Genomic DNA, 22,892 nt, shown 5'->3' with positions numbered 1-22,892 from the left:
ATAAGAAAATGTAAAAGCTTACTGTTATTAAATACACATTTGTTCATATAACACTTGTTTAATAATATAGGCATAGGTTAAATTGTCTAAATGTACTATTTGTTTCACTGTAACAAAAATAATGTGCCCTTTTAGATTGCAGGGAAAGCCATTTATTGAAAACCCCATAGACCTGAGAAAACCTAATCATGTGATCAATGAGGTCACGCAGTTGGCGTGAACGAGCACGCATGACGCTTGCTTTTACGTACGACCTTGTTTTTGTTGATGTTTAATTTGAGTGCGGCTGCGCGCTGCTCAATGCTTTCGCCGTTGCTGACGCGACTTGGCAGTAAAAAAGGAAAGTGTGGACCCTCTGGCAGAAGCTAGCGACGTTATCTTAACTGGGAATAGAATACAGCCGGAGTGTAGTTGTAATTGTGATTTTAGGAGGCAAGCTATTGATAGTAAGACAGCGGCGATCTCAACCTGCGGCTCACCAACCTCCCGTATGTGATCGCCCTTGCTCGTCGTCGGACGCTGCCAGCGAGGGCCAAGAAACGAAACAGCATATCGCCATTATATGATCCAGTGTCCAGCGTCGCTTTTACCCTCCATGTGGGTGAGGGAGCTGTGTGTATCAGATTATGGCGAGAAAAACAGTTAGCAGGAAAAGGAAGGCAGGAGAGCCCAAGGACCAACAACAGGTAGGCGGAAACCGGTGCAGATCCAGATTAGCTATCTAACGCTTGTCAGTTATGCTAGCATGCTAACTAGCAATGGGCTAGCCAGGTTTAGCTCATATAAGCCATGTCGTAGCACATTGCTGACATTTTTAACGCAGTAACTGCTAAATTTGATTTGAATATAGGAACAAACCATTCACCAAACCAACATATTGGTCTTGTTTAAACAATAATACAATGCATTTCTGTTTGGACGTGGCTAATGTTTGCATGGTGTTATCCAACGGCAGTCTGTTATCAGCGTTAGCTAAAGGACTAACTACCTCACCTTATTATGGCTATTATTTATTTATAATCACGCTTAAATAACACTTTTCTGGGTGAATAACATTAACAGTTAGTTGTTTTGTTGGAGTAATCCTATGTCACTTTCTAGTCACCACGCAAAAAAAGCATACATCGTCACTGAAGCCGTATTTATCTAGTATTCAATTATTATGCATAGCTTTAGCTATTAAGCTACTGTTTACGATAGCGGAAACGTTTACTAACAGTTAGCTTTCATTGCTAACTTACATAAAACCAACTGTAGATCAGATTGTCCCAAACAGCCGGATAGAATAGACCTGTGCTGAATTGAAAGACAACATTCATCACCAGCATAATAATCTTCCCTATACAATAAATCCTGAGCCCAGTTGTTGACATCTAAAAAAATACAAGTTAATCCCCCTTTTCAAGCCGAAATGATCCTTTTTAGTGTGTCAACATTACCTAATTTGTATGTATAGTAAATAATTAATTTTTGATACAACCGCCACTTAGTCACTTTAAGGTGCGATTTCCCCCTTTTTGTGTGTATGAATTGTATGTTGTACTATAAAATAAAGATAGATACTTTATTGATCCCAAATTGGAAAATTCTTGTTACAGGAGCAGCAGTGTGTTCAGGCATTACAGTATTTAAAAGATGGAATAAAGGATAGACATAATAAAATTAAAATAAATAAATAGCCAATATAAACATAGCTTCAGTAAAAAAAAAAAATAATAATCACAAATAATACACAATGTAAAAATATTCCAGATGAATAAAAATGATCTATAAAAGACCAAAAAAAACAGCAGCCACAGAAATATAGATTTATACTCCAGAACAGAGAAATAATATACATAGGATAGTATATACATTGCAGATGTACACAGTGGCTGTTTTGCAAACTGTTCATGGTTATGGAGAGGGAGAAAACTAAAACCATGAGGCAGTGAGTCCTCATGCATGGTGAGTGTTATTTTGCCGAAGACACAATTCCCTTATATGTAAATGTAATGGACCATAAAGTATTCTGAATATGAATATGCTATGACTTTGAAACAGGTTGGCAGTATTACATACATTAACGATACTAAAGAATCTCCCTCTCACATCAGACACAACTACTAAATACCACAAGGGAAAAGACAATGGCAGATAGCACCACCAATTCATTTTAGATCCAGGGAATAAAATGACTTCTTGTGTTGTTTTCCTCCTGCCCAGGAATGTTCAACAACTTATAATGGGTATTAATATTTAGGCCATCGTGTGCTGTGAATAACTTTAAATGCACAGGGCCGTTTTGATTTTTTTTATACATTTTCATAACAGACTTAGCAACCAGCCAATTTGAGTGGATGGTCAGACTGACTGTTGTACCTGAGGTGATCCTGCTATATACTTTTTGCTGGTGTGTGTGAAATATATTTTTGTTGTATTCCTGGCCAGAGATAATGGGGTCAGTAGGTCTTATGAGGTCAACTGACCGACAACAGGTGCTGTCTGCGCCTGTATGACAGACAACCAATAATGTTGGCCAACCTGAGTAAGATAATATTCAGCACGTTAGTTGCAACGCCTGCATTGACCCTTCCTGATCAAATGTCACTGACTGTGTATATGTACGTTTCTGTTATTATCCTGCCATGATCCACTACGGATCTTAAACCTGTAGCAGTGAGGAATATATATGTGTTGACAGTCCTCTGGGGGATGGGCATGGCTCAGTACAGAAAGCTTGTGGCAATGAAACAGGGATTAACAAAGACAACAAATATACTTAGCTATTAAATTCAATTAAATTATTCTAAGACTGGTTTTATTATTTAACTTAAAGATAGGATAACTCTTTCAAAGTTGTTATTAAAACATCATTATTGATAGCCTGAGAGCATGTTGGACTTTACAGAAGGCCAAATGAACCTTTCTCACCCTCTTTCCTTAGCTGGGCTGGTGTCAAGCACCAAACAAGCGGAGTCGTGTATCTTGTTCATCACGTCATGCCCAGCAGTGGTGGTGCAACCGGCGCTCGGTGGTGTGCGCCCTGCGGGGGCGGGAGTTCAGACCTCAGCAGCAGCATGAGGTGCGGCTCCAGCGGAGCCTCCGGGGCTTTGCAGCCGGCAGGCTCCCCGGCATCCTGAAGGAGAGGGAGTTCTCCCTGGGGAGACTCAACAAGGTGTTCGCGTCGCAGTGGCTCAACCACAGGCAGGTGGTCTGTGGGACCAAGTGCAACACGGTGAGATGTTATTTTGTGACTAACTTGGATTTAATGATTAGGTATACCCATATATTTCAAACATTTGATATTAATGAGAGAACTTAATTGGTAATCAGTAAGGTTAAATGCGCTCAAATGATTCGATTACAGAGAAGGGCATTTCTCTGGTGATTGAAACCGATAGAAGAACCATACCCGAGTTGTGTCTTTTTTTTTTGGGGGGGGGGGGGGGCCCAATTTTCTAATCGCTGTGCATGCAGTATGCCGTCGGACCTGGAAGACCATAAACGTTTTTGAAAACTCCAGTCACGTAGTGATCATCTTCTCAATAAAACATCTTTGCTGATATTTTTTCGAGTCTTCTGGCCAATCAGAATCAAGATTGTTGCCGGAAGTCCCCACGGAGAATAACTTTGTGGTATAACTATTCTTTATACATCCATGGGTACAACTTCAGATACAAATAATGAAATATGACCCCCGGTTTGATGATTGACAGGTCACAGAACAATGGGGGCTATCTACCCTTATCCACAATTTAAAGTAATTCACACAGACTATCTCCTCTTTGCTCTTCTCTCTGTGAGGAGCAGCAAGCTGTCAGAACTAAGTGAAAAACAAACAATGGCATAAAATATTATTAATATGTCGGGTAGTAATAGATTTATTTATTTTCTTCTCAGAGTGTACCAGAATGCATAGTTTATGTTAGTATTTCTAAAAATCTCTAATGGGGGAGAATCCCCCCAGGCCCCCTGCTGGGGTTGGGTTTTCAGCATGTGTGCCTTTTATACAGTTCAGCTTTGATTCCATCATCTCATAAACCTTTTTTAAAAGCATACTCTAGTTCTGTGAAGGGATATATGCACTGTACTTCACTTTAATTAATATTGTGTGCTGAAAAGCGTATGTTACAGCACGAGTGGGTCCCGAGGCCTGACCAGTTGAGAACCACTGGTCTAAACGTTACTGTCAGTGTACAATTATTTACAGCCGATTTGGCTCTAAACCTTTCAAATTGCTTTATTTTTTGATTCAGTAATCTGTCATAAAAGTCAGCAGTGTTTCCCTCTGCAGTGATATAAAGCTCCAGTGCGCCTCCAAATGAATAATATTGAGTTGTTAAATTAAACATAATAGAATTTCCTGATGCAGATAAATGTTTCCACTTTGGTAACTTCAAAATTCAGTCCTTGGTTATTGCTAATCATGTTGCCTTGGTTTCCAGGAAATAACCAGGTTTAACATTCTATCATTTAGTATCAGCATGTATTTTCTAAAAACTAATAACATTATTATTATATCCATGATTTTTTCTCTTAAGTGTTTTCTTTCAATAATGGACACTTATACCTGGCTCAGGTTGTTTTCTTTATGAACTCCTGAATCTATTATTCTAACCAGACGTCTTTCCTTCTTTTAACTGCAGCTTTTCGTTGCGGATGTCCTGACGGGGCAGATAACGCGCATTCCCATGCTAAAGGACAGGGAGTGTACTAGTGGAGGCTCTGGGGTTGTGGGCGCAGTGGTGGGGCGGCAATACCACCCATCAGGGGGCTCTCGTGCCCGGCTGGACCAGCAGGGCTGTGGGATCCACGCCATCGAACTGAACCCTTCCAAAACACTTCTGGCCACCGGGGGAGACAACCCCAACAGCCTGGCCATCTACCAGCTGCCCACACTGGACCCTGTGTGCGTGGGGGATGTAAGTGGTTTGGATCTGATTTGAATTTACTGTCATCCTGTTACAGCTTAAAGGTGCTGATCCTCTCTCGGGCAGTTCTAATTCACTTAGTTTAGATTATTTCAAACCGTGTTGAACTATCTGTGCTCCAGCCACACAGTTTAGGTGCTCCTATAGGAGGGAATGTTGATTACCGTAATTTTCGGACTATAAGCCGCACCTGAATATAAGCCGCAGCAGCGGCATACCACTCTCGGTTCCACTTTTACTTTTGCGCGCTACCTGTCTCACTCTTTTCCGGCCTCCAGCTTTTCCTGCTGGAACCCGCCGCTTAAAGGTGGGGGTCCGCGGACCGGCCATAGAGCCCATAGAGTTAAAGGTGTTGGCCGTTAGCTGTAAAAATCCATAGATTAGCCGCACCGTTATATAAACCGCAGCGTCGAAAAATAGGGAAAAAGGCGTCGCTTATAGTCCGAAAATTACGGTACTCTGTCATATCTTTAGTGAGTTTAGATACCTATCCTGGTGTTCAACCGCATCAGCAGGGGGGCTCTTGTAGGGTTGCGCATAGAAACAGAAATGTTTACACATCATAAGCAGGCAAAACTGTAAAAGTTTAATTGACATTTTAATTAAATCATTACAATAAAACTTAATTGAACAGCAAAATCAAAAATATTTCCTATGAGTCCCTCCAAAATAAAAGAAAGAAAATAATTAGCCTCCCACTCCTACATATGCTGTTCATGGACTTCCTCCGTGTCACATTTTATCTGCATCCCCCCCAAAACTTCACCATTAAATGTATTGCTTGTTTAGAGATTGTGGTTTCAAAAAAGTATATACTGATACTAGAAAGATATTGCGGTAAAAATAGCCAGAACAAATCCATTTGAACAACATTTTTCTAGATACGGTTACAAAAAATGATTGATTGATTCTTTGAACCATCAACCAGAGAGCAGTACAAATGTTACAATGAAATCTACTTTGTTAATATTTCCCAGTCACCATTTAGCATTAGCACATTTTTACCAAAATCACCAAATGTTGTGTGGATTTGCTTTAACAAAGTAGCCATCTGTTTTTTCAGGATGGTCACAATGACTGGATCTTCTCCATAGCGTGGATCAGTGACAACATGGCAGTTTCTGGTGAGTTGTCTACACGAGTTGGCCCGTATGAATGAATACTGCTGTGTAAGCATTGCCCAGTGAGCATTACAGGCCTGCGCAACTCGCTGCCCTTTACACACCCTAATGACAATCCAGTTTATTGGTCACTATTGTATTCTGTTAGTATAAACCCTTTTTAGATGGTAATCACAATATCATTTTGTGTTCATTCCCAGGGTCCCGAGATGGCTCCATGGGCCTTTGGGAGGTGACAGAGGAAGTAATGAGTCAGGCTGAGCGCAGTCAGAATGAGGAGGCAGTCCCTTCGTACGCCCACATCTCCCATCGGGCCCTCAAGGACATCCCCAAGGAGTACACCAACCCATACAACTGTAAAGTCCGCGCTCTGGCCTTCAACAACAACCATAAGGTAGAGTTCCCCCTGAAGGAAATCACATTTGGTGTCAGTGAAATATTTCTAACAATGATTAATATATTCAGTTCCAGTTTTTAGGAAACACAAGATATGAGAAATAGATCATTTGAGCCTTGAAGCTTTATATAATTTAACACAAATAATGAATGTTCAAAATCAATTAGCTGTTGAGATTGGGTTACAAGAATGTGTTTGGACTTTGTTTAAAGTTGAAACACATCCTGCTTACCTCCACTAAATCAAAATCTGGCTAAACAGATTGTGTGGCAAACTGTAATACAGTTGTGATCCATTTAAGTCATGTGTGACAACTTGTCACTGACCTAGCGACAAATTGGAGATTTGTGGTTGCCCATATTTAATGCTGTGAAGCCGGCAGAGGATTGAAATATGATACAGGAGTGGAGGATTTGATGCATTTCTTTGAAAGTGGGTTACCAGAGAAGTCAAGCCTACAGGTGAAATGTGGGCTCCGCCTCTACACTCATTAGTTTCAGTTATTCACTTCTGTCTTCCCATTTGTTTTTTGACCATTTTCAGGAACTGGGTGCTGTGTCTTTGGATGGTTACTTCCATCTCTGGAAAGCAGAGTACAACTTGTGCAAGGTAAATTAAAAATACATTGTTTGACTATTAATAATGCCGTCTGTGTCACCAGACTGGAAAGTATAAGCGTCCCATTGGCCGTGTATTTCACGCTGCATTCTCTCTCTCTTCAACTATCTACATGTTATCTACCCTTTTTGCAAAGGGTGCTGTCGCTTCATCCTAAACTCAGTGCAGCCAGATGACTATCAGAGCAGATCATTTTTTCCACTGTCAAAGGAGATTAGATTAGATACACTTTATAAGAAGGATGATAATGGGCCATCGCTAAGGACTAATAATTATGTGATGCATTTCCTCTAGAAACTAAATTCTAGTGATTCATTTAGCTAGTGGAGAACACTTGCAGCTTCCTGCTGTTATATTGTTTTTGTTTAATGCCAGTGGAATTTAAATATGAGATCAGCTACCAACCAAAATATGACATATTCCTCTAACATTTTTAGATTTTCTTACATTTACACAGGCAGCTAGGCAGGTTATTACACGGTTAGCTCCCCTGCTTGCCTGTGTCATTTCTAGCAACATCATACACAGATAGTAGCTCACCTGTTAAGCTATAAGAGGTCAGAAACAAACAAAATCAAAGTACAAATATTTAAATTGAGCGGTGTGGCACATCAAGTTGGGTGACATTGCTCTCTCCATACAACACATAATGTTATTAAATGCTGATCAAGTGACGGCAGCTTCACGCTACTGTGTTCAAACTGTATCAAGAAAAAATGACTGTTCTTGAAATCATCCTTACTTGGTTTCCATTTAACATTCATTCCTCTAGATCCTGTCCACCAAGCTGCCTCACTGCAAAGAGAATGTGTGTCTGGCATACGGACAGGAGTGGTCGGTGTACGCTGTGGGTTCTCAGGCCCATGTTTCCTTCCTGGATCCACGGCAGCCTACACACAGCATCAAATCTGTCAATTCCCGAGAGCGAGGAAGCGGTAAGTGACGCCTACAACTCTAAAAAATAAACTATTGGCACAATTAGAGAGCAGCTGACCTCCCTAACTGCTTCTGGAAGATGTGTACAAAGGAAATACCGCTGTTTACTTTCCTTTTCAACATATTCACACTTTTTAATGATACATTAAGTTGTAAGAGATATATCCTCGGTCTTCTTTCAATGGCAACCGGTGTTCTTCTTACTCTTTGAACCTCTTTACATTGAAACGTCTGTCTGTGTTTGCAGGGATCCGTTCAGTGAGTTTCTACGAGCACATTGTGACAGTGGGCACCGGCCAAGGTTCCCTACTCTTCTACGACATCCGGGCCCAGAGATTCCTGGAGAACGCTTTGAATCCAGCCGGAGGGTACCGGAAGTGCCCTGGAGATGGTATCCTCAAACTCTCCACAGGGAAAGGCTGGCTGGTAAACATATTTGTCTTTAATAAGCTATTCATATTTGAAAAACAATTATAACCATCTTCATAACTCTTCCTTCCTTCATCCCTCACCTATATCCTCCCTTTCTTGTCTCCAACTCTCAGAATCACGATGAGACGTGGAGGAGTTACTTCTCGGACATTCATTCCTTCCCCAACGCGGTGTACACGCACTGCTACGACGACTCCGGCACCAAGCTGTTTGTAGCTGGTGGACCTCTCTGTTCGGGTCTGCATGGGAACTACGCAGGCCTGTGGAGCTAGCCTCTGTGTCCTCCATCGCCCTATCACTACATCCTCAGCCATCCCCTCCCTCTTCCAGTCTGTTGACATCACAGTCTTTGGAATCCCCCTTGCTCACCTCTGTTTTGCTCTCACGTGGACTCAGGAGCATGATCTTGCACCCCACAGTATCACGGCTTTGAATATCGTTATTGTGTATGTTAAAGTTTGTGTCCACTCTCCCTTTCTCCTCCAATTATTCCTTTGCTCCTTTCACCTCAGCTACTCAGTTGTTGTTTTGTTTTTTTAATGAAAATGTAAAAACAATTAACTGCGGATTCTGCCACAGAAGAGCTCGCAGGAGAAGCATTAAGAGTAAAGTAATACAGGTTCTCATCATTTAAAACATCCAACCCGCAGGGATAATGATATGGTCCGGTTTGCTTTTGTATTTAAGGATAGTGTTAACCGCTGCTTCCTCTCTGATAAAACACAGTGTCTTCGTGAAATACCTGTGGATGATTTTTGGAAATAGTTCCTTTCCTTTCTCTCACTGAAATGGACGGCAATAAAAGAGAGGGCGAGGTGAAGGAGGACTGAAGAGCGAGCTCATTTTGCAAGACTGAACCAGAGTGCAGTTTGATATTTGATATGAATATTAACTGGAACAGCCTGTCCTGTCCCGCAACAATCACAAACAACTTCTCCTTTCTCCTGATTGAGAAGTAAAAAAATGAAGCCAATCAGAATGAGACTTTGTGTTCATGTGTTCTCAATAAGATGATGTAAAGGAGAAACATTAAGATTGCTCAATGCAATCTTCTGCTATGAAATAATCCCATCAAAAGCATATTTTATTTTCTGACCGTGTGTGATTTGAAAGGCATTCCCCTGCTGATATTCTAATTTGCTTTATTTTTTTATTTATTTTCCCCTTTCTCTGCCACCTTTACTCAGTTGGTCATGGGTGTTGATATCTCCTTCTTTTGAAGGATATATTTTCTCTCTTTGCTTATGTTGCTTTTCTTTTAGACCAGAGAATTTATACAAAGTTGAAATTTAGGAACAAGTTAAGAATCATCAAATATGATTGATAGCTAGAGGAGCCCCCCTCATGATTCTGGGACTGCTCCACAGGAACTTGAGAGAAAATCTGTAGTAGCTCACTGGTCTTCTTAACCACCCATCAGGAAGGTTGCAAGGAGAACTAATGAAACCGTTTCGACTCTACACTGGAGTTAGTTGCTGCAGGCACATCATTTTAATGTTACAGTTGTACAACTTAACTTTTTCCTCTTTTTTTGTATCAAGGAGTGAGCTGTTCTGCTCTTTTCCTTGTTTGTTAGAGAGTAGGCTCGAGTTACGTTTGGGCCTTCCTCAGGTCTTTCTGTGAAAGACTGACACAGGCGATCATAATTTCCTTTTCTACATGGAACTTTTCTCCAGTTTTCATGATAATGACATATTGAAAAGAGAAACCCCAACTATGACCACAAATTGAACAAAAAAACCAACACTTTTAAAATGCATTTTATATATAAATGTGTGTATGTGAAAATACATAGGGACAATTGCATACATTTTTATGTATATGTCTGAGGAAGTGTGTGGATTATGTCTACTTGGTGATGCCCTGTTTTTTTAATACATGCCTCATGAATGTTTTTACAAATGACTAAATCTGAGGATATTGTAAGATAAACATCTGGAAAAAAACAAGCTATAAAATCTTTAAAAAGAGTAAATAATAAAAATAAAATGTATATTGATGTAATGTTTATTTTTTATGTTTGACGTTATTTATTCAATGGAGAGATTTCCTCGAATTGAACGGATCACTGCTGATTTAGATTCAATGGAAGTTTTCAAAGGTCTCTTTGGTAGGCCAGTCTGCATTGTGATCGAATATTCGATTAATTGTCTAGCGGTGTGCGTATATTTAGACATACATATACAAACCGTATGTCTAGTTCGAACGAGGTGTGTCTTTCCAGTGGTAGAATATAACTAAGTACATTTACTCAAGTACTGTACTTATAAAATACATTGTGGTACATGTACTTCAGTATTTTCACATTATGCTACTTTATACTTTTACGCGACCACAATTTGTGGGCACATGTGGTCTTTTTTTATTCCACAGCAGTAATTTTGCACATATAGTTACGTTAATTATTTGGATTATTAATAAAAAAATATAAATGGACTAATACATTTTTGGGCTTGTTTATTTGTCCAGCTACCCAGCAGTGTACAAAGAAGTAATCAAAATAAACCCTATATTTACCCAGCTCAACATTGAAGTGATGAACACATTAATGCACCAATAATTATAATACAACAATTTAAAAATAACAGGTGCTTAAAGGAGCCATTCTGCATAACAAATACTTCTACTTTTGGTATTTAAAGTATATTTAGAAGCCAATACTTGACTTAAGTGCAATTTTGAATGCAGGTCTACTAATACTTGTAACTAAGTATTTTTACACTGTAGTATGGCCACTTTAATGTAAGTAAATATTCGGAGTACTTCTTCCACCTCTGTGTTTCATGGGGAAGGTCGTTAGGAATTTAGTTGTGACCCAAGAGGAGAGGGGAGCATCACCACCACGGCAGGGCACATCACGTGACCACCTTGTCTGCTGCTGGCCGAGTGAAGCGTGTTAGCAGGTAATAAAAACACAATTTTTCTAATGTTTTACTAAGTTCACTTTCTGTATCACAACGCGTTTAAAATGCGTATTTAAACGCCTACTCGCTGAAATAGTTGTTCGCTGGCTTCGTTGTTTATCCGGCGCGGGGTTGTTAAGGATGCAATTTTTCTGTTGTCTTGTTTCCCGGCGAGCAATGTCGGGATGGGATTGTGCCCCGCTGAGAGGCCTTTTTTCTTCAGATTTAACACCGATATGTTGTTAGACGTCAAGCCTGTTGTTTATTTGTTCGATGACGAGTCTGATGTAACCGCCAGCATCGTTAGATAACTCTACGGATCTATAAATACGGATAAGACACGAGCACGCCAGTTAGACGGCCGTTGGCTATCAACTTGGAGCAGATTTAGGTAGCACCGTTAGCTAGCTCATCCCCGCTGCTCAGTATCGATGCTATGGTGTCAGCATTAGCACGTTAAAGCTAACACGAGTCTGTGCTAGCGAGGACAAAGGGACCACAATACCAACAGCTCAAAATCGGTCAGTGTTGAGTTAAAAAAAAGGATGCTACGAGAACATGCTTTTATTTTTGCAACAAATACACGGAACGTCAACCGTTACAGAGTAATATGTAGAGTCAAGTAATAAGTAACATGATAGCAACATGCTAACGTTAGCATCGGTTCATAACAACGCTCCGCTTGGTTTATTACTAAAAAAAACGGTAGCTAGTCAATTATTTGTAAGATGTTACCAGGTAGATTTTTATATATGTTGACACGTTATATTTTACATAACTGATATTTATTTGTCACTGTACACGTAAATGTAATGAACAAGATATGCGTTACTCTGTCATGGTTTGTTGTTGTTTATCTTTTAAGAATGTCGAGACTCATACTTGTAATGATGTGTTATAATTGTATTATTTGAGTACAAAATACTGCTACTGCCGTAGGTATTTCAATATTAAAAAGAGGTTTAGATTTTTCACTGAAATCACATTTTATGCCAGTTCGTCCTTTTGCACAAGCTTTGTTCAGAGCAGCAGCCAATGGCAGCAGTGCATTTGGCAACGTCACTCAGACACTGTAAACTGGATTGCTATTGTTCTCACACATAAAACAAATGGGTCACTGGGGATATATGTAGGTATTATTCTAGTACCCACCTTAGTCAAAGCTTGCAACTCCAAAAGTACAACGTGTTGTTCTTTTGTTATTTTACGGAATTTAGCAATTCCCTTTTCCATATAGATGCAGGTGGATAAAGCCCTGTGTGTGCAAAGGGTTTTAAGAAGTGTTTAATATTTGCTACTGAAATTATTAGTTCTTACTAGTCTATAAGGTATCACAGCCAATTTGCATCAACTTACAATTTATGCAGGAGAGGATTAAATATTCTACTGCGGTTTGTGTGTGTGTATGTGTGTTTTATAATCTGAGGCTGTAAACTATGTAGCGTGTAACGGGGCTTTGAGGTCAGGGTGTGTGGTGTTTGTTCTGCTTCACACCCTTTGGTCTGTGATTTTTGTAAGAGGACACTAGGTCGCTTCTCCTCCTCGACCCAGATTCTCAGCAAAGCTGGTGTGGCCCACTGCTCTTACAGCCTTCATAAGCAGTATTCATGATTGTGCAATACAGCTTTGCTATGCTCACAACACATATTTTTGGTATTAAGCACTTCGTTCTTTCTATGCACTCGTACATGAGAAAGTATCAAGGCTCTGCTCTAACATCATTGTAAATGAAATGCTTGTGTTTGCAGAACTGTTGGTTGATTTCACTCATCCTTCCACACTTCTTGTTTCCTTTTTTGCAGATTTTTCTATTTTGTACATACAGAGTTTTGTATATACTGTATATGATGAGCTCGCTGGGCGGCGAAAAGGCCCGGGGCCCTCGGGAAAAAGCGCTGCCTGCTGCTACTCAAACATCACAACCACAAAAACAGATACAGGTGGGCCACCGCAACCACATAAACGTGAAGAAACTGAGTGAAAGCACACTGCCTTAAGCCACAGAGATTTTGAAACAATACACCAGTGTGCAGTGCACACGATTACTCTTGCCAACAAAACCAGAGTGCACACATTATGCAAGGAGACCTCCTTTATCACTATTGAAAAGGATCTACATTAGCTTTTAATAGGGACAATCGTAGGCCCTTGCTTAGTAACAATATAGTCAAATACATACCTCTCTATCTGTGTTAAATATAATAAATGTTTGGTTGTTAAGTAAGATTTTATGGCTGACAAGGAGTGAAGATATTTCGTTCTTACATTTGTTTTCTCCTGTGAACCAAAAGGCTACAGCTGAGCAGATCCGGCTCGCACAGGTGATCTATGACAAGAATGATGCGGACTTTGAAGGCAAAGTTAACCAGGTGAGGAACACTACTGGTGCTGTGTTCACACCAAACAAACCATCATGTGTTTATTCATTTTACATTTTCTGTGGCTTAAATGAGTTTACTGCAGTGGTTTGAACCCATATACACCTTCATTTAGTTGCAATGAATGGATCAAGAGAATGCTGAACTAACTACATCCTGTTGCTGGTTTGTAAAAATTCTGAATTCATGCTTAGTCAGGTCTGTCCCAAGTTGACACCACATTTTGTTTTCTGAATGGAGTTCACATCCATCAGTCTTTACTCACGTTGTAGCTGTCAACTAATATGGCATCAATATTATTTTTACACCCTGAGAAGATATCTACATGCTATGTACTTTAAAATCACTTAAAACAACAACGCAGAATTTCCAATACAAAGTGTATTTGTTGCTTTCCCCAGCTGATGGAGGTGACTGGGAGGAACCAGGATGAGTGCATGGTAGCGCTCCACGACTGCAACGAAGATGTGAGCAGAGCCATCAACTTTCTCCTGGAGAGCACCTCAGACATGGTAACCACACCATGTTTTATGTATTCCCTTTGTTACACTTCTCATTAGGGCTGCAACAAACGACTCATTTGATAATCGATTAATCTATCGATTAATGAAACGTTTAATCGACTATTCTGACTATTATGCCTTGCACAATTTCTCAAACGCTCTTATTTAGCCATCCAGTTTTAGATGTAGCTTGAGGTTGTTGAAGGCATGTGGAAACTATCAATGAAGACAATAAAGATGAATACTTGATTCAATAATACATATATTATTAAATTAACTAAACAAATTGTGAATCAAAAGAAACAACAATGTTTTAACAAATCATATTAAATCATGTGAACTGTAAACAGAATAGCTGAAACTTAAAAAAACTAAATAACTCAGTTACCTCTAATCATTAACCCATGTTTGTATCATTGAGTTAACTCCGTGTGTTGCTGCTATGCTAGCATACATAACACCTGACGTGGAAACATAACTCGTGGATGGGGGGGCTACAGAGCTACTAGAAAGACAGTAGAACCCGGTGCATTTCTCCGTCTGAATGTGGTGCACTTTTGCTAAATGTTTAGACAAATTGCTCGTGTTACCGCCCTTACATGCTAAACTCTTATTGCACTTTTGGCAACGAGCATCGTCCACATCGAGACATTTAACCACACCTTGGAGCGCTTAGTTCTCTCTGCCATCCCCGCGGTGTGTGTGTGTGTGTGTGTGTGTTGTTGCTGCATGTAGCAGCCGTGTGTGTAAACTGCCCCGCCCCCTCGCACACAGACGGCGGAGAGAGATCTCTCGTCTGGATTGGAAAGATCATTGGAATACATCATACGTTTTTATTTGCATTTTTTTTGTCTTTTTGCATATTAGAAACGAGTTGGCGACACTAAGACTGCGATATAATGTTTATGTAGCAATAATACATATGACATATTTTTGTAATGTCTCCTGTACCGATAAAAAGACCGATAACGTTGGAGCTTAACGGCAACTAATTTGGTCATCAATTTTAATCGATTAAGTCGATTAGTTGTTGCACCCCTACTTCTCATACTAGCCTGTGTTTTTTTCAACAATATTTATTTGCAATTTCAGATAGTGTGAATAGATTTATTTTGCTTGGTAGACAGAATATGCGACGGCCCAAAACGGTAATTGATTTGACTGAAATTGGTATTTTAAATTAGAAAGATGGATGATGAGCACATGGACTGTGAACATAAGTGAGAAAAATCATTCATGCTCTACATTTGTAATCATACTCGAGCTGCCACAAATCAACCAGACCTTCTTTTAACATGTTAGAGTAAGAAAAGCACAGGTGTAATACATAACCTTAATTATGGCTGAATTCCATTCATCTCAAATGGTTCAATAAGACTGGCATTGTGTGCTGTCGCGGCTTAAGCCCCGTATTGTTAGACTTTGAATAATCACTAAGTAGCTCTGTTGCTCGCATCACTTTTTTGTCTAAGACGGTTGGCCTTTTGAAAGTAAGGTGAACAAACTAAAGGACAGATCTCAGACCGAGGACACGTTTCCAAGGGGAACGTTTAAAGGGGAAAAAACACTTGTGTTGTTCTGCCAAGTCCGAGTGAGTGTCCCAACATTTGTGATGCATACCAGCCGGCACAGATGGCGACTAGAGGCTGAATGGCAGCCGGCCAGACAGCTGCCCTGCTTGTTGTTCAGGTTTTGAGGAACTCCAAAAATAACAAATAACTGTTGTTATACTATGCAACCCTCTGATAACAACTTCTTCTACTGAACTCGTCAAGATCATGACCAGCGCAAACAAAGGAGTGGCCTAATAATACATGAGTCAAACATTCACTGTAGTTGCTAAAAAAGTTATAATTAGTGTTTTGATTTTGAATATCTTCAGCTCACAGGTCCCAATCACATTCTTTTTTTCTTCCTGCATGCAGAACAGAACCCTTCAGACAAGTTGGTCGAAAATGTCCGGCATCATAGCTTTTCTGTAACTGTTTCCAGGAATGTTTTTGTAGCGTCTGGTAGCGTTGCTTTATCCTCTTGGTCAGAATACACACAGGCTAAACCAACCACAGAATGCAAGAGGCTCCGTCTGCACTATACAACTCTGAAATGTGACTAACGGAGACAAAGATGACATTTTTGTTTTAATTTAAAAAGTGCATAGTTTACTTACTAATGTATACTGCCCATGTTTTTAGACCTCTTGGGAGACGGTAGGGAAGAAGAAACCGCTGGTGAAGGAGGGTCCGTCAGACAGCAAGGAGAACAAGGAAAACAGGGAGAAGAAAGGAGAGAGGGAGGCGAGCAAGGGCCGTGGGGCTGCCAACCGCAAGGGCAGGGGGGCCAGCCGCAGCCGACCGGGTACGGAGGATAAACTCTACATTTATTTCATTCTGACTTTCCTGTCTCCTTCTTTACAGTATCATTACTGCAAATCCCTTTTTCTCATTTGATGTGCACTTGTGTTTTGAACGCATACAGTGCGTCCAGAGGAGAATGGGGTGATTGAAGTGATGCCCGTGGACAGAGGTGCAGATCGAGGTCGCAGGGCCAGAGGTGCGGGACGAGGTGAGCAGTGAGCACTTGAAAACGCTTTGTTAGTACCCCCAGCGCTGTAGTGGACGCTGTTGACCTTTTTGTGAATGTTACGCAGGATCTGCAGGATCTGGAGGTCGAGGCCGAGGCAGAGGACCACCAGGGACCCGGTTCTCGGCCCAAGGCATGGGGTATGGTGACAACAAGCACGTACATGGGTTTTGTAATAGAGCATGGACAATATCAAAATGGCAGTTAGCACAATATTTGATGAATGCAAAATATGTGAAAATATAAAATCACTCTGAATGAAGTATTGTGGTGCTGCAGATAAGTACCGGCCTACTAATGGTATTCTACAGACGTAAGAAAAATCCTTGTTTGGTACAGATCCCCATCAAATATATATTGTTAATAGGGGTGTAACGGTACACGTACACGTACCCGTACCGAAATTATTCGGTACGGGCCCTTCGGTTCGGTACACATGTGTACCGAACGAATATAACGTTAAACGTAAAAAATTGAGAACGTGAACAACTTTTTGGAAGTAATCTCAGGTGCTGCGTCGCAGCATTCAGAGTAATTTGCTCACATTGGGTTCAACGCGTCATAGAGCGAGCAAGTCATTTAATTGGACGAGAGGCATACTATGAGAGCTGGTCACAGGGATGCGTTCAAATTTAGTCAGTAATTTGAGGAACTGTCGAAATGGCGAACGCAGATAAAGTTGAGCTCTAAAATCCTCCAGCATCATTGAAGTCTCCGGTTTGGGAACATTTTGGTTTCNTATACATTAAATAAATCAACAGTATAGTGGCGATATATGCTCCAAGTGGAAGAGATCAAATGTGCGGAGTTCTTCTTCTTCGCTTTAATGGCGAATCGCTTCCACTTGGAGCATATATCGCCACTATACTGTTGATTTATTTAATGTATAAACTGCACATATTGTTCATGTAGAACAGTGTTCACGTAAGCCTGCACATTGATCTTATTTCAAATTGAATATAACCGTTTCAATAAGGATACATCTATTACAGGTTGAGGTAGAAACCATGGTGGAACAGCTGATAACAACAGTCTGCAGAGTTTAAAGCGATCAAGTCTTATTACAGGATAAAGGAAATACAGTTTAAACTGCCGTTGCAGTTCAAATCACCGACTGTGTGAACGTGAAAATGAATACAATATCACCTCCCATCTGCAGAGCAATCTGACTATTATAACTATTATTATACTATTATGTTAAGAAAGCTTAATTAAATATCCACCACAACATAAGTAACCGGATCAAAATAACATTACGTAGCCTACAGTCCGCGGCACTGTGAGTGCAGACGTCAATGTGTCCCATTATCATTCATATCACATCATAATGTATCATATATTTCCTTATCTGAGTCAGCTTCTTGAGCCGTATCTTGCCGTGCAACACTCACAGTGTCACATACTGTATGCAGTAGTATTATTTTAAGCAACACATTAAGTTGACGAAACACTCGAGTCAAATTTAATTAAAGTCAGATCCACTCTTAGACGGGGCAGTGATATCATAAAACTGTTAATGTACGCATTCAAACACTTTTTCTTTTACCAGCTGTATTCACCTTGCAGGTGCAACTATGTGGCTTTTATCCTGGATAAAGTGTTTAAGTCATGGATGTTTAAAGTTTAACTTCTTCATATGTCTAATATTATAGTTCACTTTTCATTCAGGAAGTATGACGCTGCGCTGTCAGTACGCTTCTCCATGTTTGTGATTGGTCGAATGCTCCAGGTACCACCCCTTTTATGTGAACGCGCACCTAACTAGATAGGACACGGCTGGCTTGAGCGAACGAGTTGATAGCCAGCGTTGTAGGACAGTTTAGCGAGACCGGGTTTGTTTTGGATTAAGTCAACCGGTTAACTCAGTTACCATGGAGATCTAGCCCGCTAAGAAGTGAACCAGCGTCGTAGGACCGGAAACCCAGAGTTTTCCCTGAAGTTAGCCCGCTAAGCGAGAATCCGGCTTCGTCGTACAGGCCTCAGAGCCTATAAGGATTAACGCCATAACATAAACAGAATAGCTACAGCGTAATTATTGGAAATAAAAATAAAAAGTCCCAGTCCCTGCCGGCATTGCAATACACAATATATTACATAAGAAATAAGGAAGTAAAATAATGCAATAAAAAAAGAACGCAAGGGATACAATGGTGCAAATAATGCAGGAAAAGGTAGAATATGTGCATGTTTACATGGAATAGGATACAATATAATGTGAAATCAAATACTGTAGATTAGTATAAAAATATGTGGATTTGTAGATGCCTCGAAGCATTTCACTGCAGCACAAAAATGAAGATATTTCCTGTGCCTGACTAACCTGTGAGTTCGCCAGCATAGAGTTGCAGTCTGGGAGACAGAAACCGACAGGCAGGCCCACTTTGGCCGGGCAGCGGAATTTGTCATTGATCTTGAAGGGAACTTCATCAAGGTAGCTGATGGGTCCTGTGTAAAACAGAAAGAAAGAAGTAAGCAAATATTAGAAAATTAGACAGTGGACCTATAGGTACCAGCAGATGTTAAAGCAAAAATTCAGTCACAACTTAAAACAGTCAAAGAGTGAAACAAGAAAGCATTTAAAATAGGTCCTCACCATTGTTGTATGCATCTGATCCAGACTTCCTCGCAGCCATTTAGAGACTGAAAACAGACACGAGAACACCAGGTGTAAAGTTAATGAACAGTGGGAGTTCCATTTTTTTAAATGTCAAAGAGTGTTAATACAAAACACACCATGCTTCAACAGTGTAAAAAAACACTTTGACTGAGCTGATAAATTGGTCCTACATAACAGAAGTAATGCACACTGAAACTTTTGTACATGGTAGTGCAAATTCTATATGATTCACGATCCCATTGGCTTTTTACATTCAACTGCTTTGAATCTCAAGTTAAAAAAAACTGTTATTTGGTCATGCTGAGCAACAATGGCTGACATTATGAACACAGAGAAGCCTCTGTTTTCACATCCCCTGAACAATGTACTCTGATGTGGCTCAGACTGATGTTCAGAAGAAAAACTGATAGATTTGATCCCATTATACACAGCTGCACGGCCAAGGGCTGAATTGTTAGTCAAGAAATCACTTCAAGTTTCAATTAGCTACATTTTAGATAAACACTGAAATGACTCACTTATATATGATTGCTTTAAAGCTTAACTCTACGGCTGTTTGCTTGCTCATTTGATTCAATCGAAAATATCTGATTATTCACACAAGGAAACCCACCCAGCAGTAAAGGAAATTAATGGATGGCTGGTGAAGAAGTTTGAACATCGAGCATGCCAAATAAAGACAGATAATTTTCTATGATGACTGGGGCGAGATAACGCGTTGTTCTGTGTCTACTGGACATTTAGATGGGAAAGAGTCACTTATACATTAGCCATTACAAACTGATAGACACATAGTATAGAGCTAGATGTTCTTTTAAAAAGTCATTTATTCTATAGTGTATTTGTAAAAGATTCACCAAAGAGAGACTGATATTGAATCTCTAAGGACCCTTAAATATGGCAGTGGGATTTATTGTTTCACAGATAAAGATTGTTTTACTACCCAGCCTGTTTATAGCTGATATCCAGTCACAGCTAAATAAGACGGATGAAATGAGTATCAGTTGGACAAAAGAAGGACTCTTTGTTTAAATCATTGCTTGGTGCTCAAAGGTCAAAGTTATTGGAGAATATTTACCTGATGTCGAAATGTTAAGATGTTGGTGATCTTATCTGGCCCACTAATCTGCCTGTCTTGTTGCTACGGTTATTCCTCTAGATGCAAATACAAAAATGACCTACTGTTTTGTCGTGTGCAGCATATATCGACAACAACAGCATTATGTTGTGCGGAAAATAATAATGTAATCCTTGAAAGGGTCTAAATACAATCAAAGTATTGGAAATAAAACCCTGTTATCAGCCTCACTGCTGAAGATATTGATGCATTAAGAGCCTTTTTCTGAAACAATAAGTAGCAATACACAGCAGTCTGTTATAAAAAACTGCCATCTACTGCTAAACAGTAACAGCATCTACAAACCAGTGGCAGGGCAGCACACATGTGAACCTCTGGCTTTAATTTGCAACAGGCAGGTTAATTGTACTACACTAACATGGGAGCCATCCACCGTTCATTAGCCCCAGTTTCGAGTTTAGTCATCATACTTGGCACTAGACTACATCTCACTAATCATGAATGACCATGCAAATAGGCCACACGTGATCAAGAGGTGTCTTGTGATCGGTGGGGACTTCTATTATCAGATTTCTTAAAATGGTAATATGACTTGTATTTAGTAGTTACACTATTGTTAGTTTCTTATAGTACAGTAAGGCATAATATTATGTAACACCCCTCGACCACAAGTTTCTGTTCTGCGTAGCTTTTTTTCACAAATAAGTACTTACTGTACTCAAGAGTACATTATTAGTGTTTTGCATATCAGCGACAACCAAAACAGAACAGGACAACTTGCCAACGTAGTTTTGTTGTGTTTGTTAGTTTGTTAAGGGTGTGAACTCTTTTTAACTTTAAAACAATAACGAAACCATCGCAGTTACGACTGTTCAGCAATCAGGCAAGTTTACGGTAAAATTGTAATTGTCAAGACTCCCACTTGTCAAATATTTACTAGCAGATGCATTGATGTACGTACATTTATATTTATTGCCTGGTGTTATATAGCCAAGTTATGATACTGTTAATTAGCAACAAGCTAAGCTATTATTATCTTTGGTCACTCTCAGCTCACCAACAGCGAACACACAGTGACAGTTTAGCGAAGAAGTCAACATCGGGTGTGTCATTGTTTTGTATTGGTGGAATATTAACAATCATTGACAACAACCATAAGCTGCTGGCTAGTGTTTTTGAGGAAAAGCTAGGCTCTATGCTAATACGCGTAGCTTCGCCAGTGGCCTGTCTGTAGTGTTGTGTGTCTGTACGACAGACCGCTGTCTCTGCTGCTGACACCGCCCCTGAAACAAAACTCAGCTCACATATAAATCACAGACTCCTCTCACCTGTATCTGCCCCGTCTTTTTTTTTTACAAAATGCAGACGACGTCTTGTCGAGGTGGCACTCAAATGTAAACTATGCTCCGGGAGAGTTTTATTTTAACTGGAATCTCTTTCCTGCTTCAGCGTGGGACGCCATCTTGATTTGTCAAGCTCCCTTCCACTGGTTCCTGTCTGACGTCACTCGCCTACATGATGTCACAACCATACAACCCACATCCAGCTGTGTGAGTGGCATGGTGAGTGGTGTCAGCATACTGAGGTGTTTCTTTTTAAAGACAGGTAGCAAATTATTATTTCAATCAACACTTTGTTTTTGAATAATGGTTTAAATGGCATTGTATTACAACATCTCGGACAACAACAACCCGGTTTACATTTTTGCGACTGGCTGCTTATTCGTTTTTGCACTACCCAACAACAATGTTATAAAATAAAAAGGTGCAGTAGGCCTACATAGGCGTCATTTGCTCTGGGGACGCTTGGGGACATGTCCCCACCACTTTTTGAAATGGCCAATTGTGTCCTCACCACTCTTTAAAAGTTTAATTTATAAATGTTCTGAAAAATAGCGTGCACAAAGAAATGTAATACACAAGAATGTTCTGGTTCAGTGTCAAGATGTGCCATTTGGACACCTAAGTAAACTTTCAGTAGAAAATGTAAAAAAAAAGAGTAGCAGGACGCCTAGTTTACATAATTTATAATATAAAATATATACTGACAGGATTGGTTTGAAGCGAATGGAATACATAACCTTTTTTTTCGCCTCTCGGAGGTGGGTGTATGGAAGCCCATTTCCGCCTCTTAAAAAAATAATAATAATGAGATAGAAAGTCATAATTATGAGATAGGAAAGTCGAAATAATAAGATAAAAAGTCATAATAATGAGATAGGAAAGTCGAAATAATAAGATAAAATGTCATAATAATGAGATAAAAAGTCATAATTATGAGATAGGAAAGTCAAAATAATGAGATAAAAACTCATTATGTGAAACTTTGTCACAACAGACAAACTAGCAGCTCTCCTATTTATCTTGACACGGAAATGGATTGTGAGTACATTAAGGACTACTTTAAACGTGGATTT

At 39.9% G+C, this 22,892-nt stretch overlaps 2 protein-coding genes and 1 long non-coding RNA gene across 3 annotated transcripts; 2 read left to right on the top strand and 1 right to left on the bottom strand.

The window, feature by feature from the left end:
• The first annotated feature begins 266 nt into the window (after positions 1 to 266).
• On the top strand, positions 267 to 10,423 carry dcaf12 (DDB1 and CUL4 associated factor 12). The gene is made up of 9 exons (XM_010766212.1): positions 267 to 686; positions 2,927 to 3,217; positions 4,629 to 4,904; positions 5,977 to 6,037; positions 6,235 to 6,428; positions 6,975 to 7,040; positions 7,822 to 7,984; positions 8,233 to 8,411; positions 8,531 to 10,423. The coding sequence occupies exons 1-9, from the start codon at positions 627 to 629 to the stop codon at positions 8,687 to 8,689; spliced, it is 1,449 nt and encodes a 482-aa protein (XP_010764514.1). The 5' UTR covers positions 267 to 626; the 3' UTR covers positions 8,690 to 10,423.
• An 864-nt stretch (positions 10,424 to 11,287) lies between these two features.
• On the top strand, positions 11,288 to 17,098 carry LOC104941157 (ubiquitin-associated protein 2-like). Its single transcript, XM_010766218.1, has 8 exons — positions 11,288 to 11,320; positions 13,123 to 13,260; positions 13,612 to 13,689; positions 14,100 to 14,210; positions 16,394 to 16,556; positions 16,677 to 16,763; positions 16,849 to 16,953; positions 17,061 to 17,098. Exons 2-8 carry the CDS (start codon positions 13,165 to 13,167, stop codon positions 17,096 to 17,098), a joined length of 678 nt encoding a protein of 225 aa, XP_010764520.1. The 5' UTR covers positions 11,288 to 11,320; positions 13,123 to 13,164.
• Positions 17,099 to 18,861: 1,763 nt separating this feature from the next.
• Positions 18,862 to 21,957, bottom strand: LOC104941150 (uncharacterized). Its single transcript, XR_797864.1, has 3 exons — positions 21,805 to 21,957; positions 19,375 to 19,421; positions 18,862 to 19,226 (listed from the first exon to the last, which is right to left on the bottom strand). It is a non-coding gene; the product is annotated as an uncharacterized lncRNA (long non-coding RNA).
• Between the last annotated feature and the right edge of the window lie 935 nt (positions 21,958 to 22,892).

This window comes from Notothenia coriiceps, unplaced genomic scaffold (assembly GCF_000735185.1).
Source record: "Notothenia coriiceps isolate Sejong01 unplaced genomic scaffold, NC01 NC01_scaffold00003192, whole genome shotgun sequence".
In the NCBI taxonomy this organism is placed as follows: Eukaryota; Metazoa; Chordata; class Actinopteri; order Perciformes; family Nototheniidae; genus Notothenia; species Notothenia coriiceps.
Note: the sequence above shows the minus strand (reverse complement) of the source record. Positions and strands in the feature narration are given on the sequence as shown.

Excerpts from the sequence above, each read along its gene's own strand:
- dcaf12 (XM_010766212.1), top strand. The coding sequence starts at position 627 with ATGGCGAGAAAAACAGTTAGCAGGAAAAGGAAGGCAGGAGAGCCCAAG. Across the intron at positions 3,218-4,628 it reads GTGGGACCAAGTGCAACACG|CTTTTCGTTGCGGATGTCCT; the intron begins GTGAGATGTTAT and ends TTTTAACTGCAG. Across the intron at positions 7,985-8,232 it reads TTCCCGAGAGCGAGGAAGCG|GGATCCGTTCAGTGAGTTTC; the intron begins GTAAGTGACGCC and ends CTGTGTTTGCAG.
- LOC104941157 (XM_010766218.1), top strand. The coding sequence starts at position 13,165 with ATGATGAGCTCGCTGGGCGGCGAAAAGGCCCGGGGCCCTCGGGAAAAA. Across the intron at positions 13,690-14,099 it reads TTGAAGGCAAAGTTAACCAG|CTGATGGAGGTGACTGGGAG; the intron begins GTGAGGAACACT and ends TGCTTTCCCCAG. Across the intron at positions 14,211-16,393 it reads TGGAGAGCACCTCAGACATG|ACCTCTTGGGAGACGGTAGG; the intron begins GTAACCACACCA and ends CCATGTTTTTAG.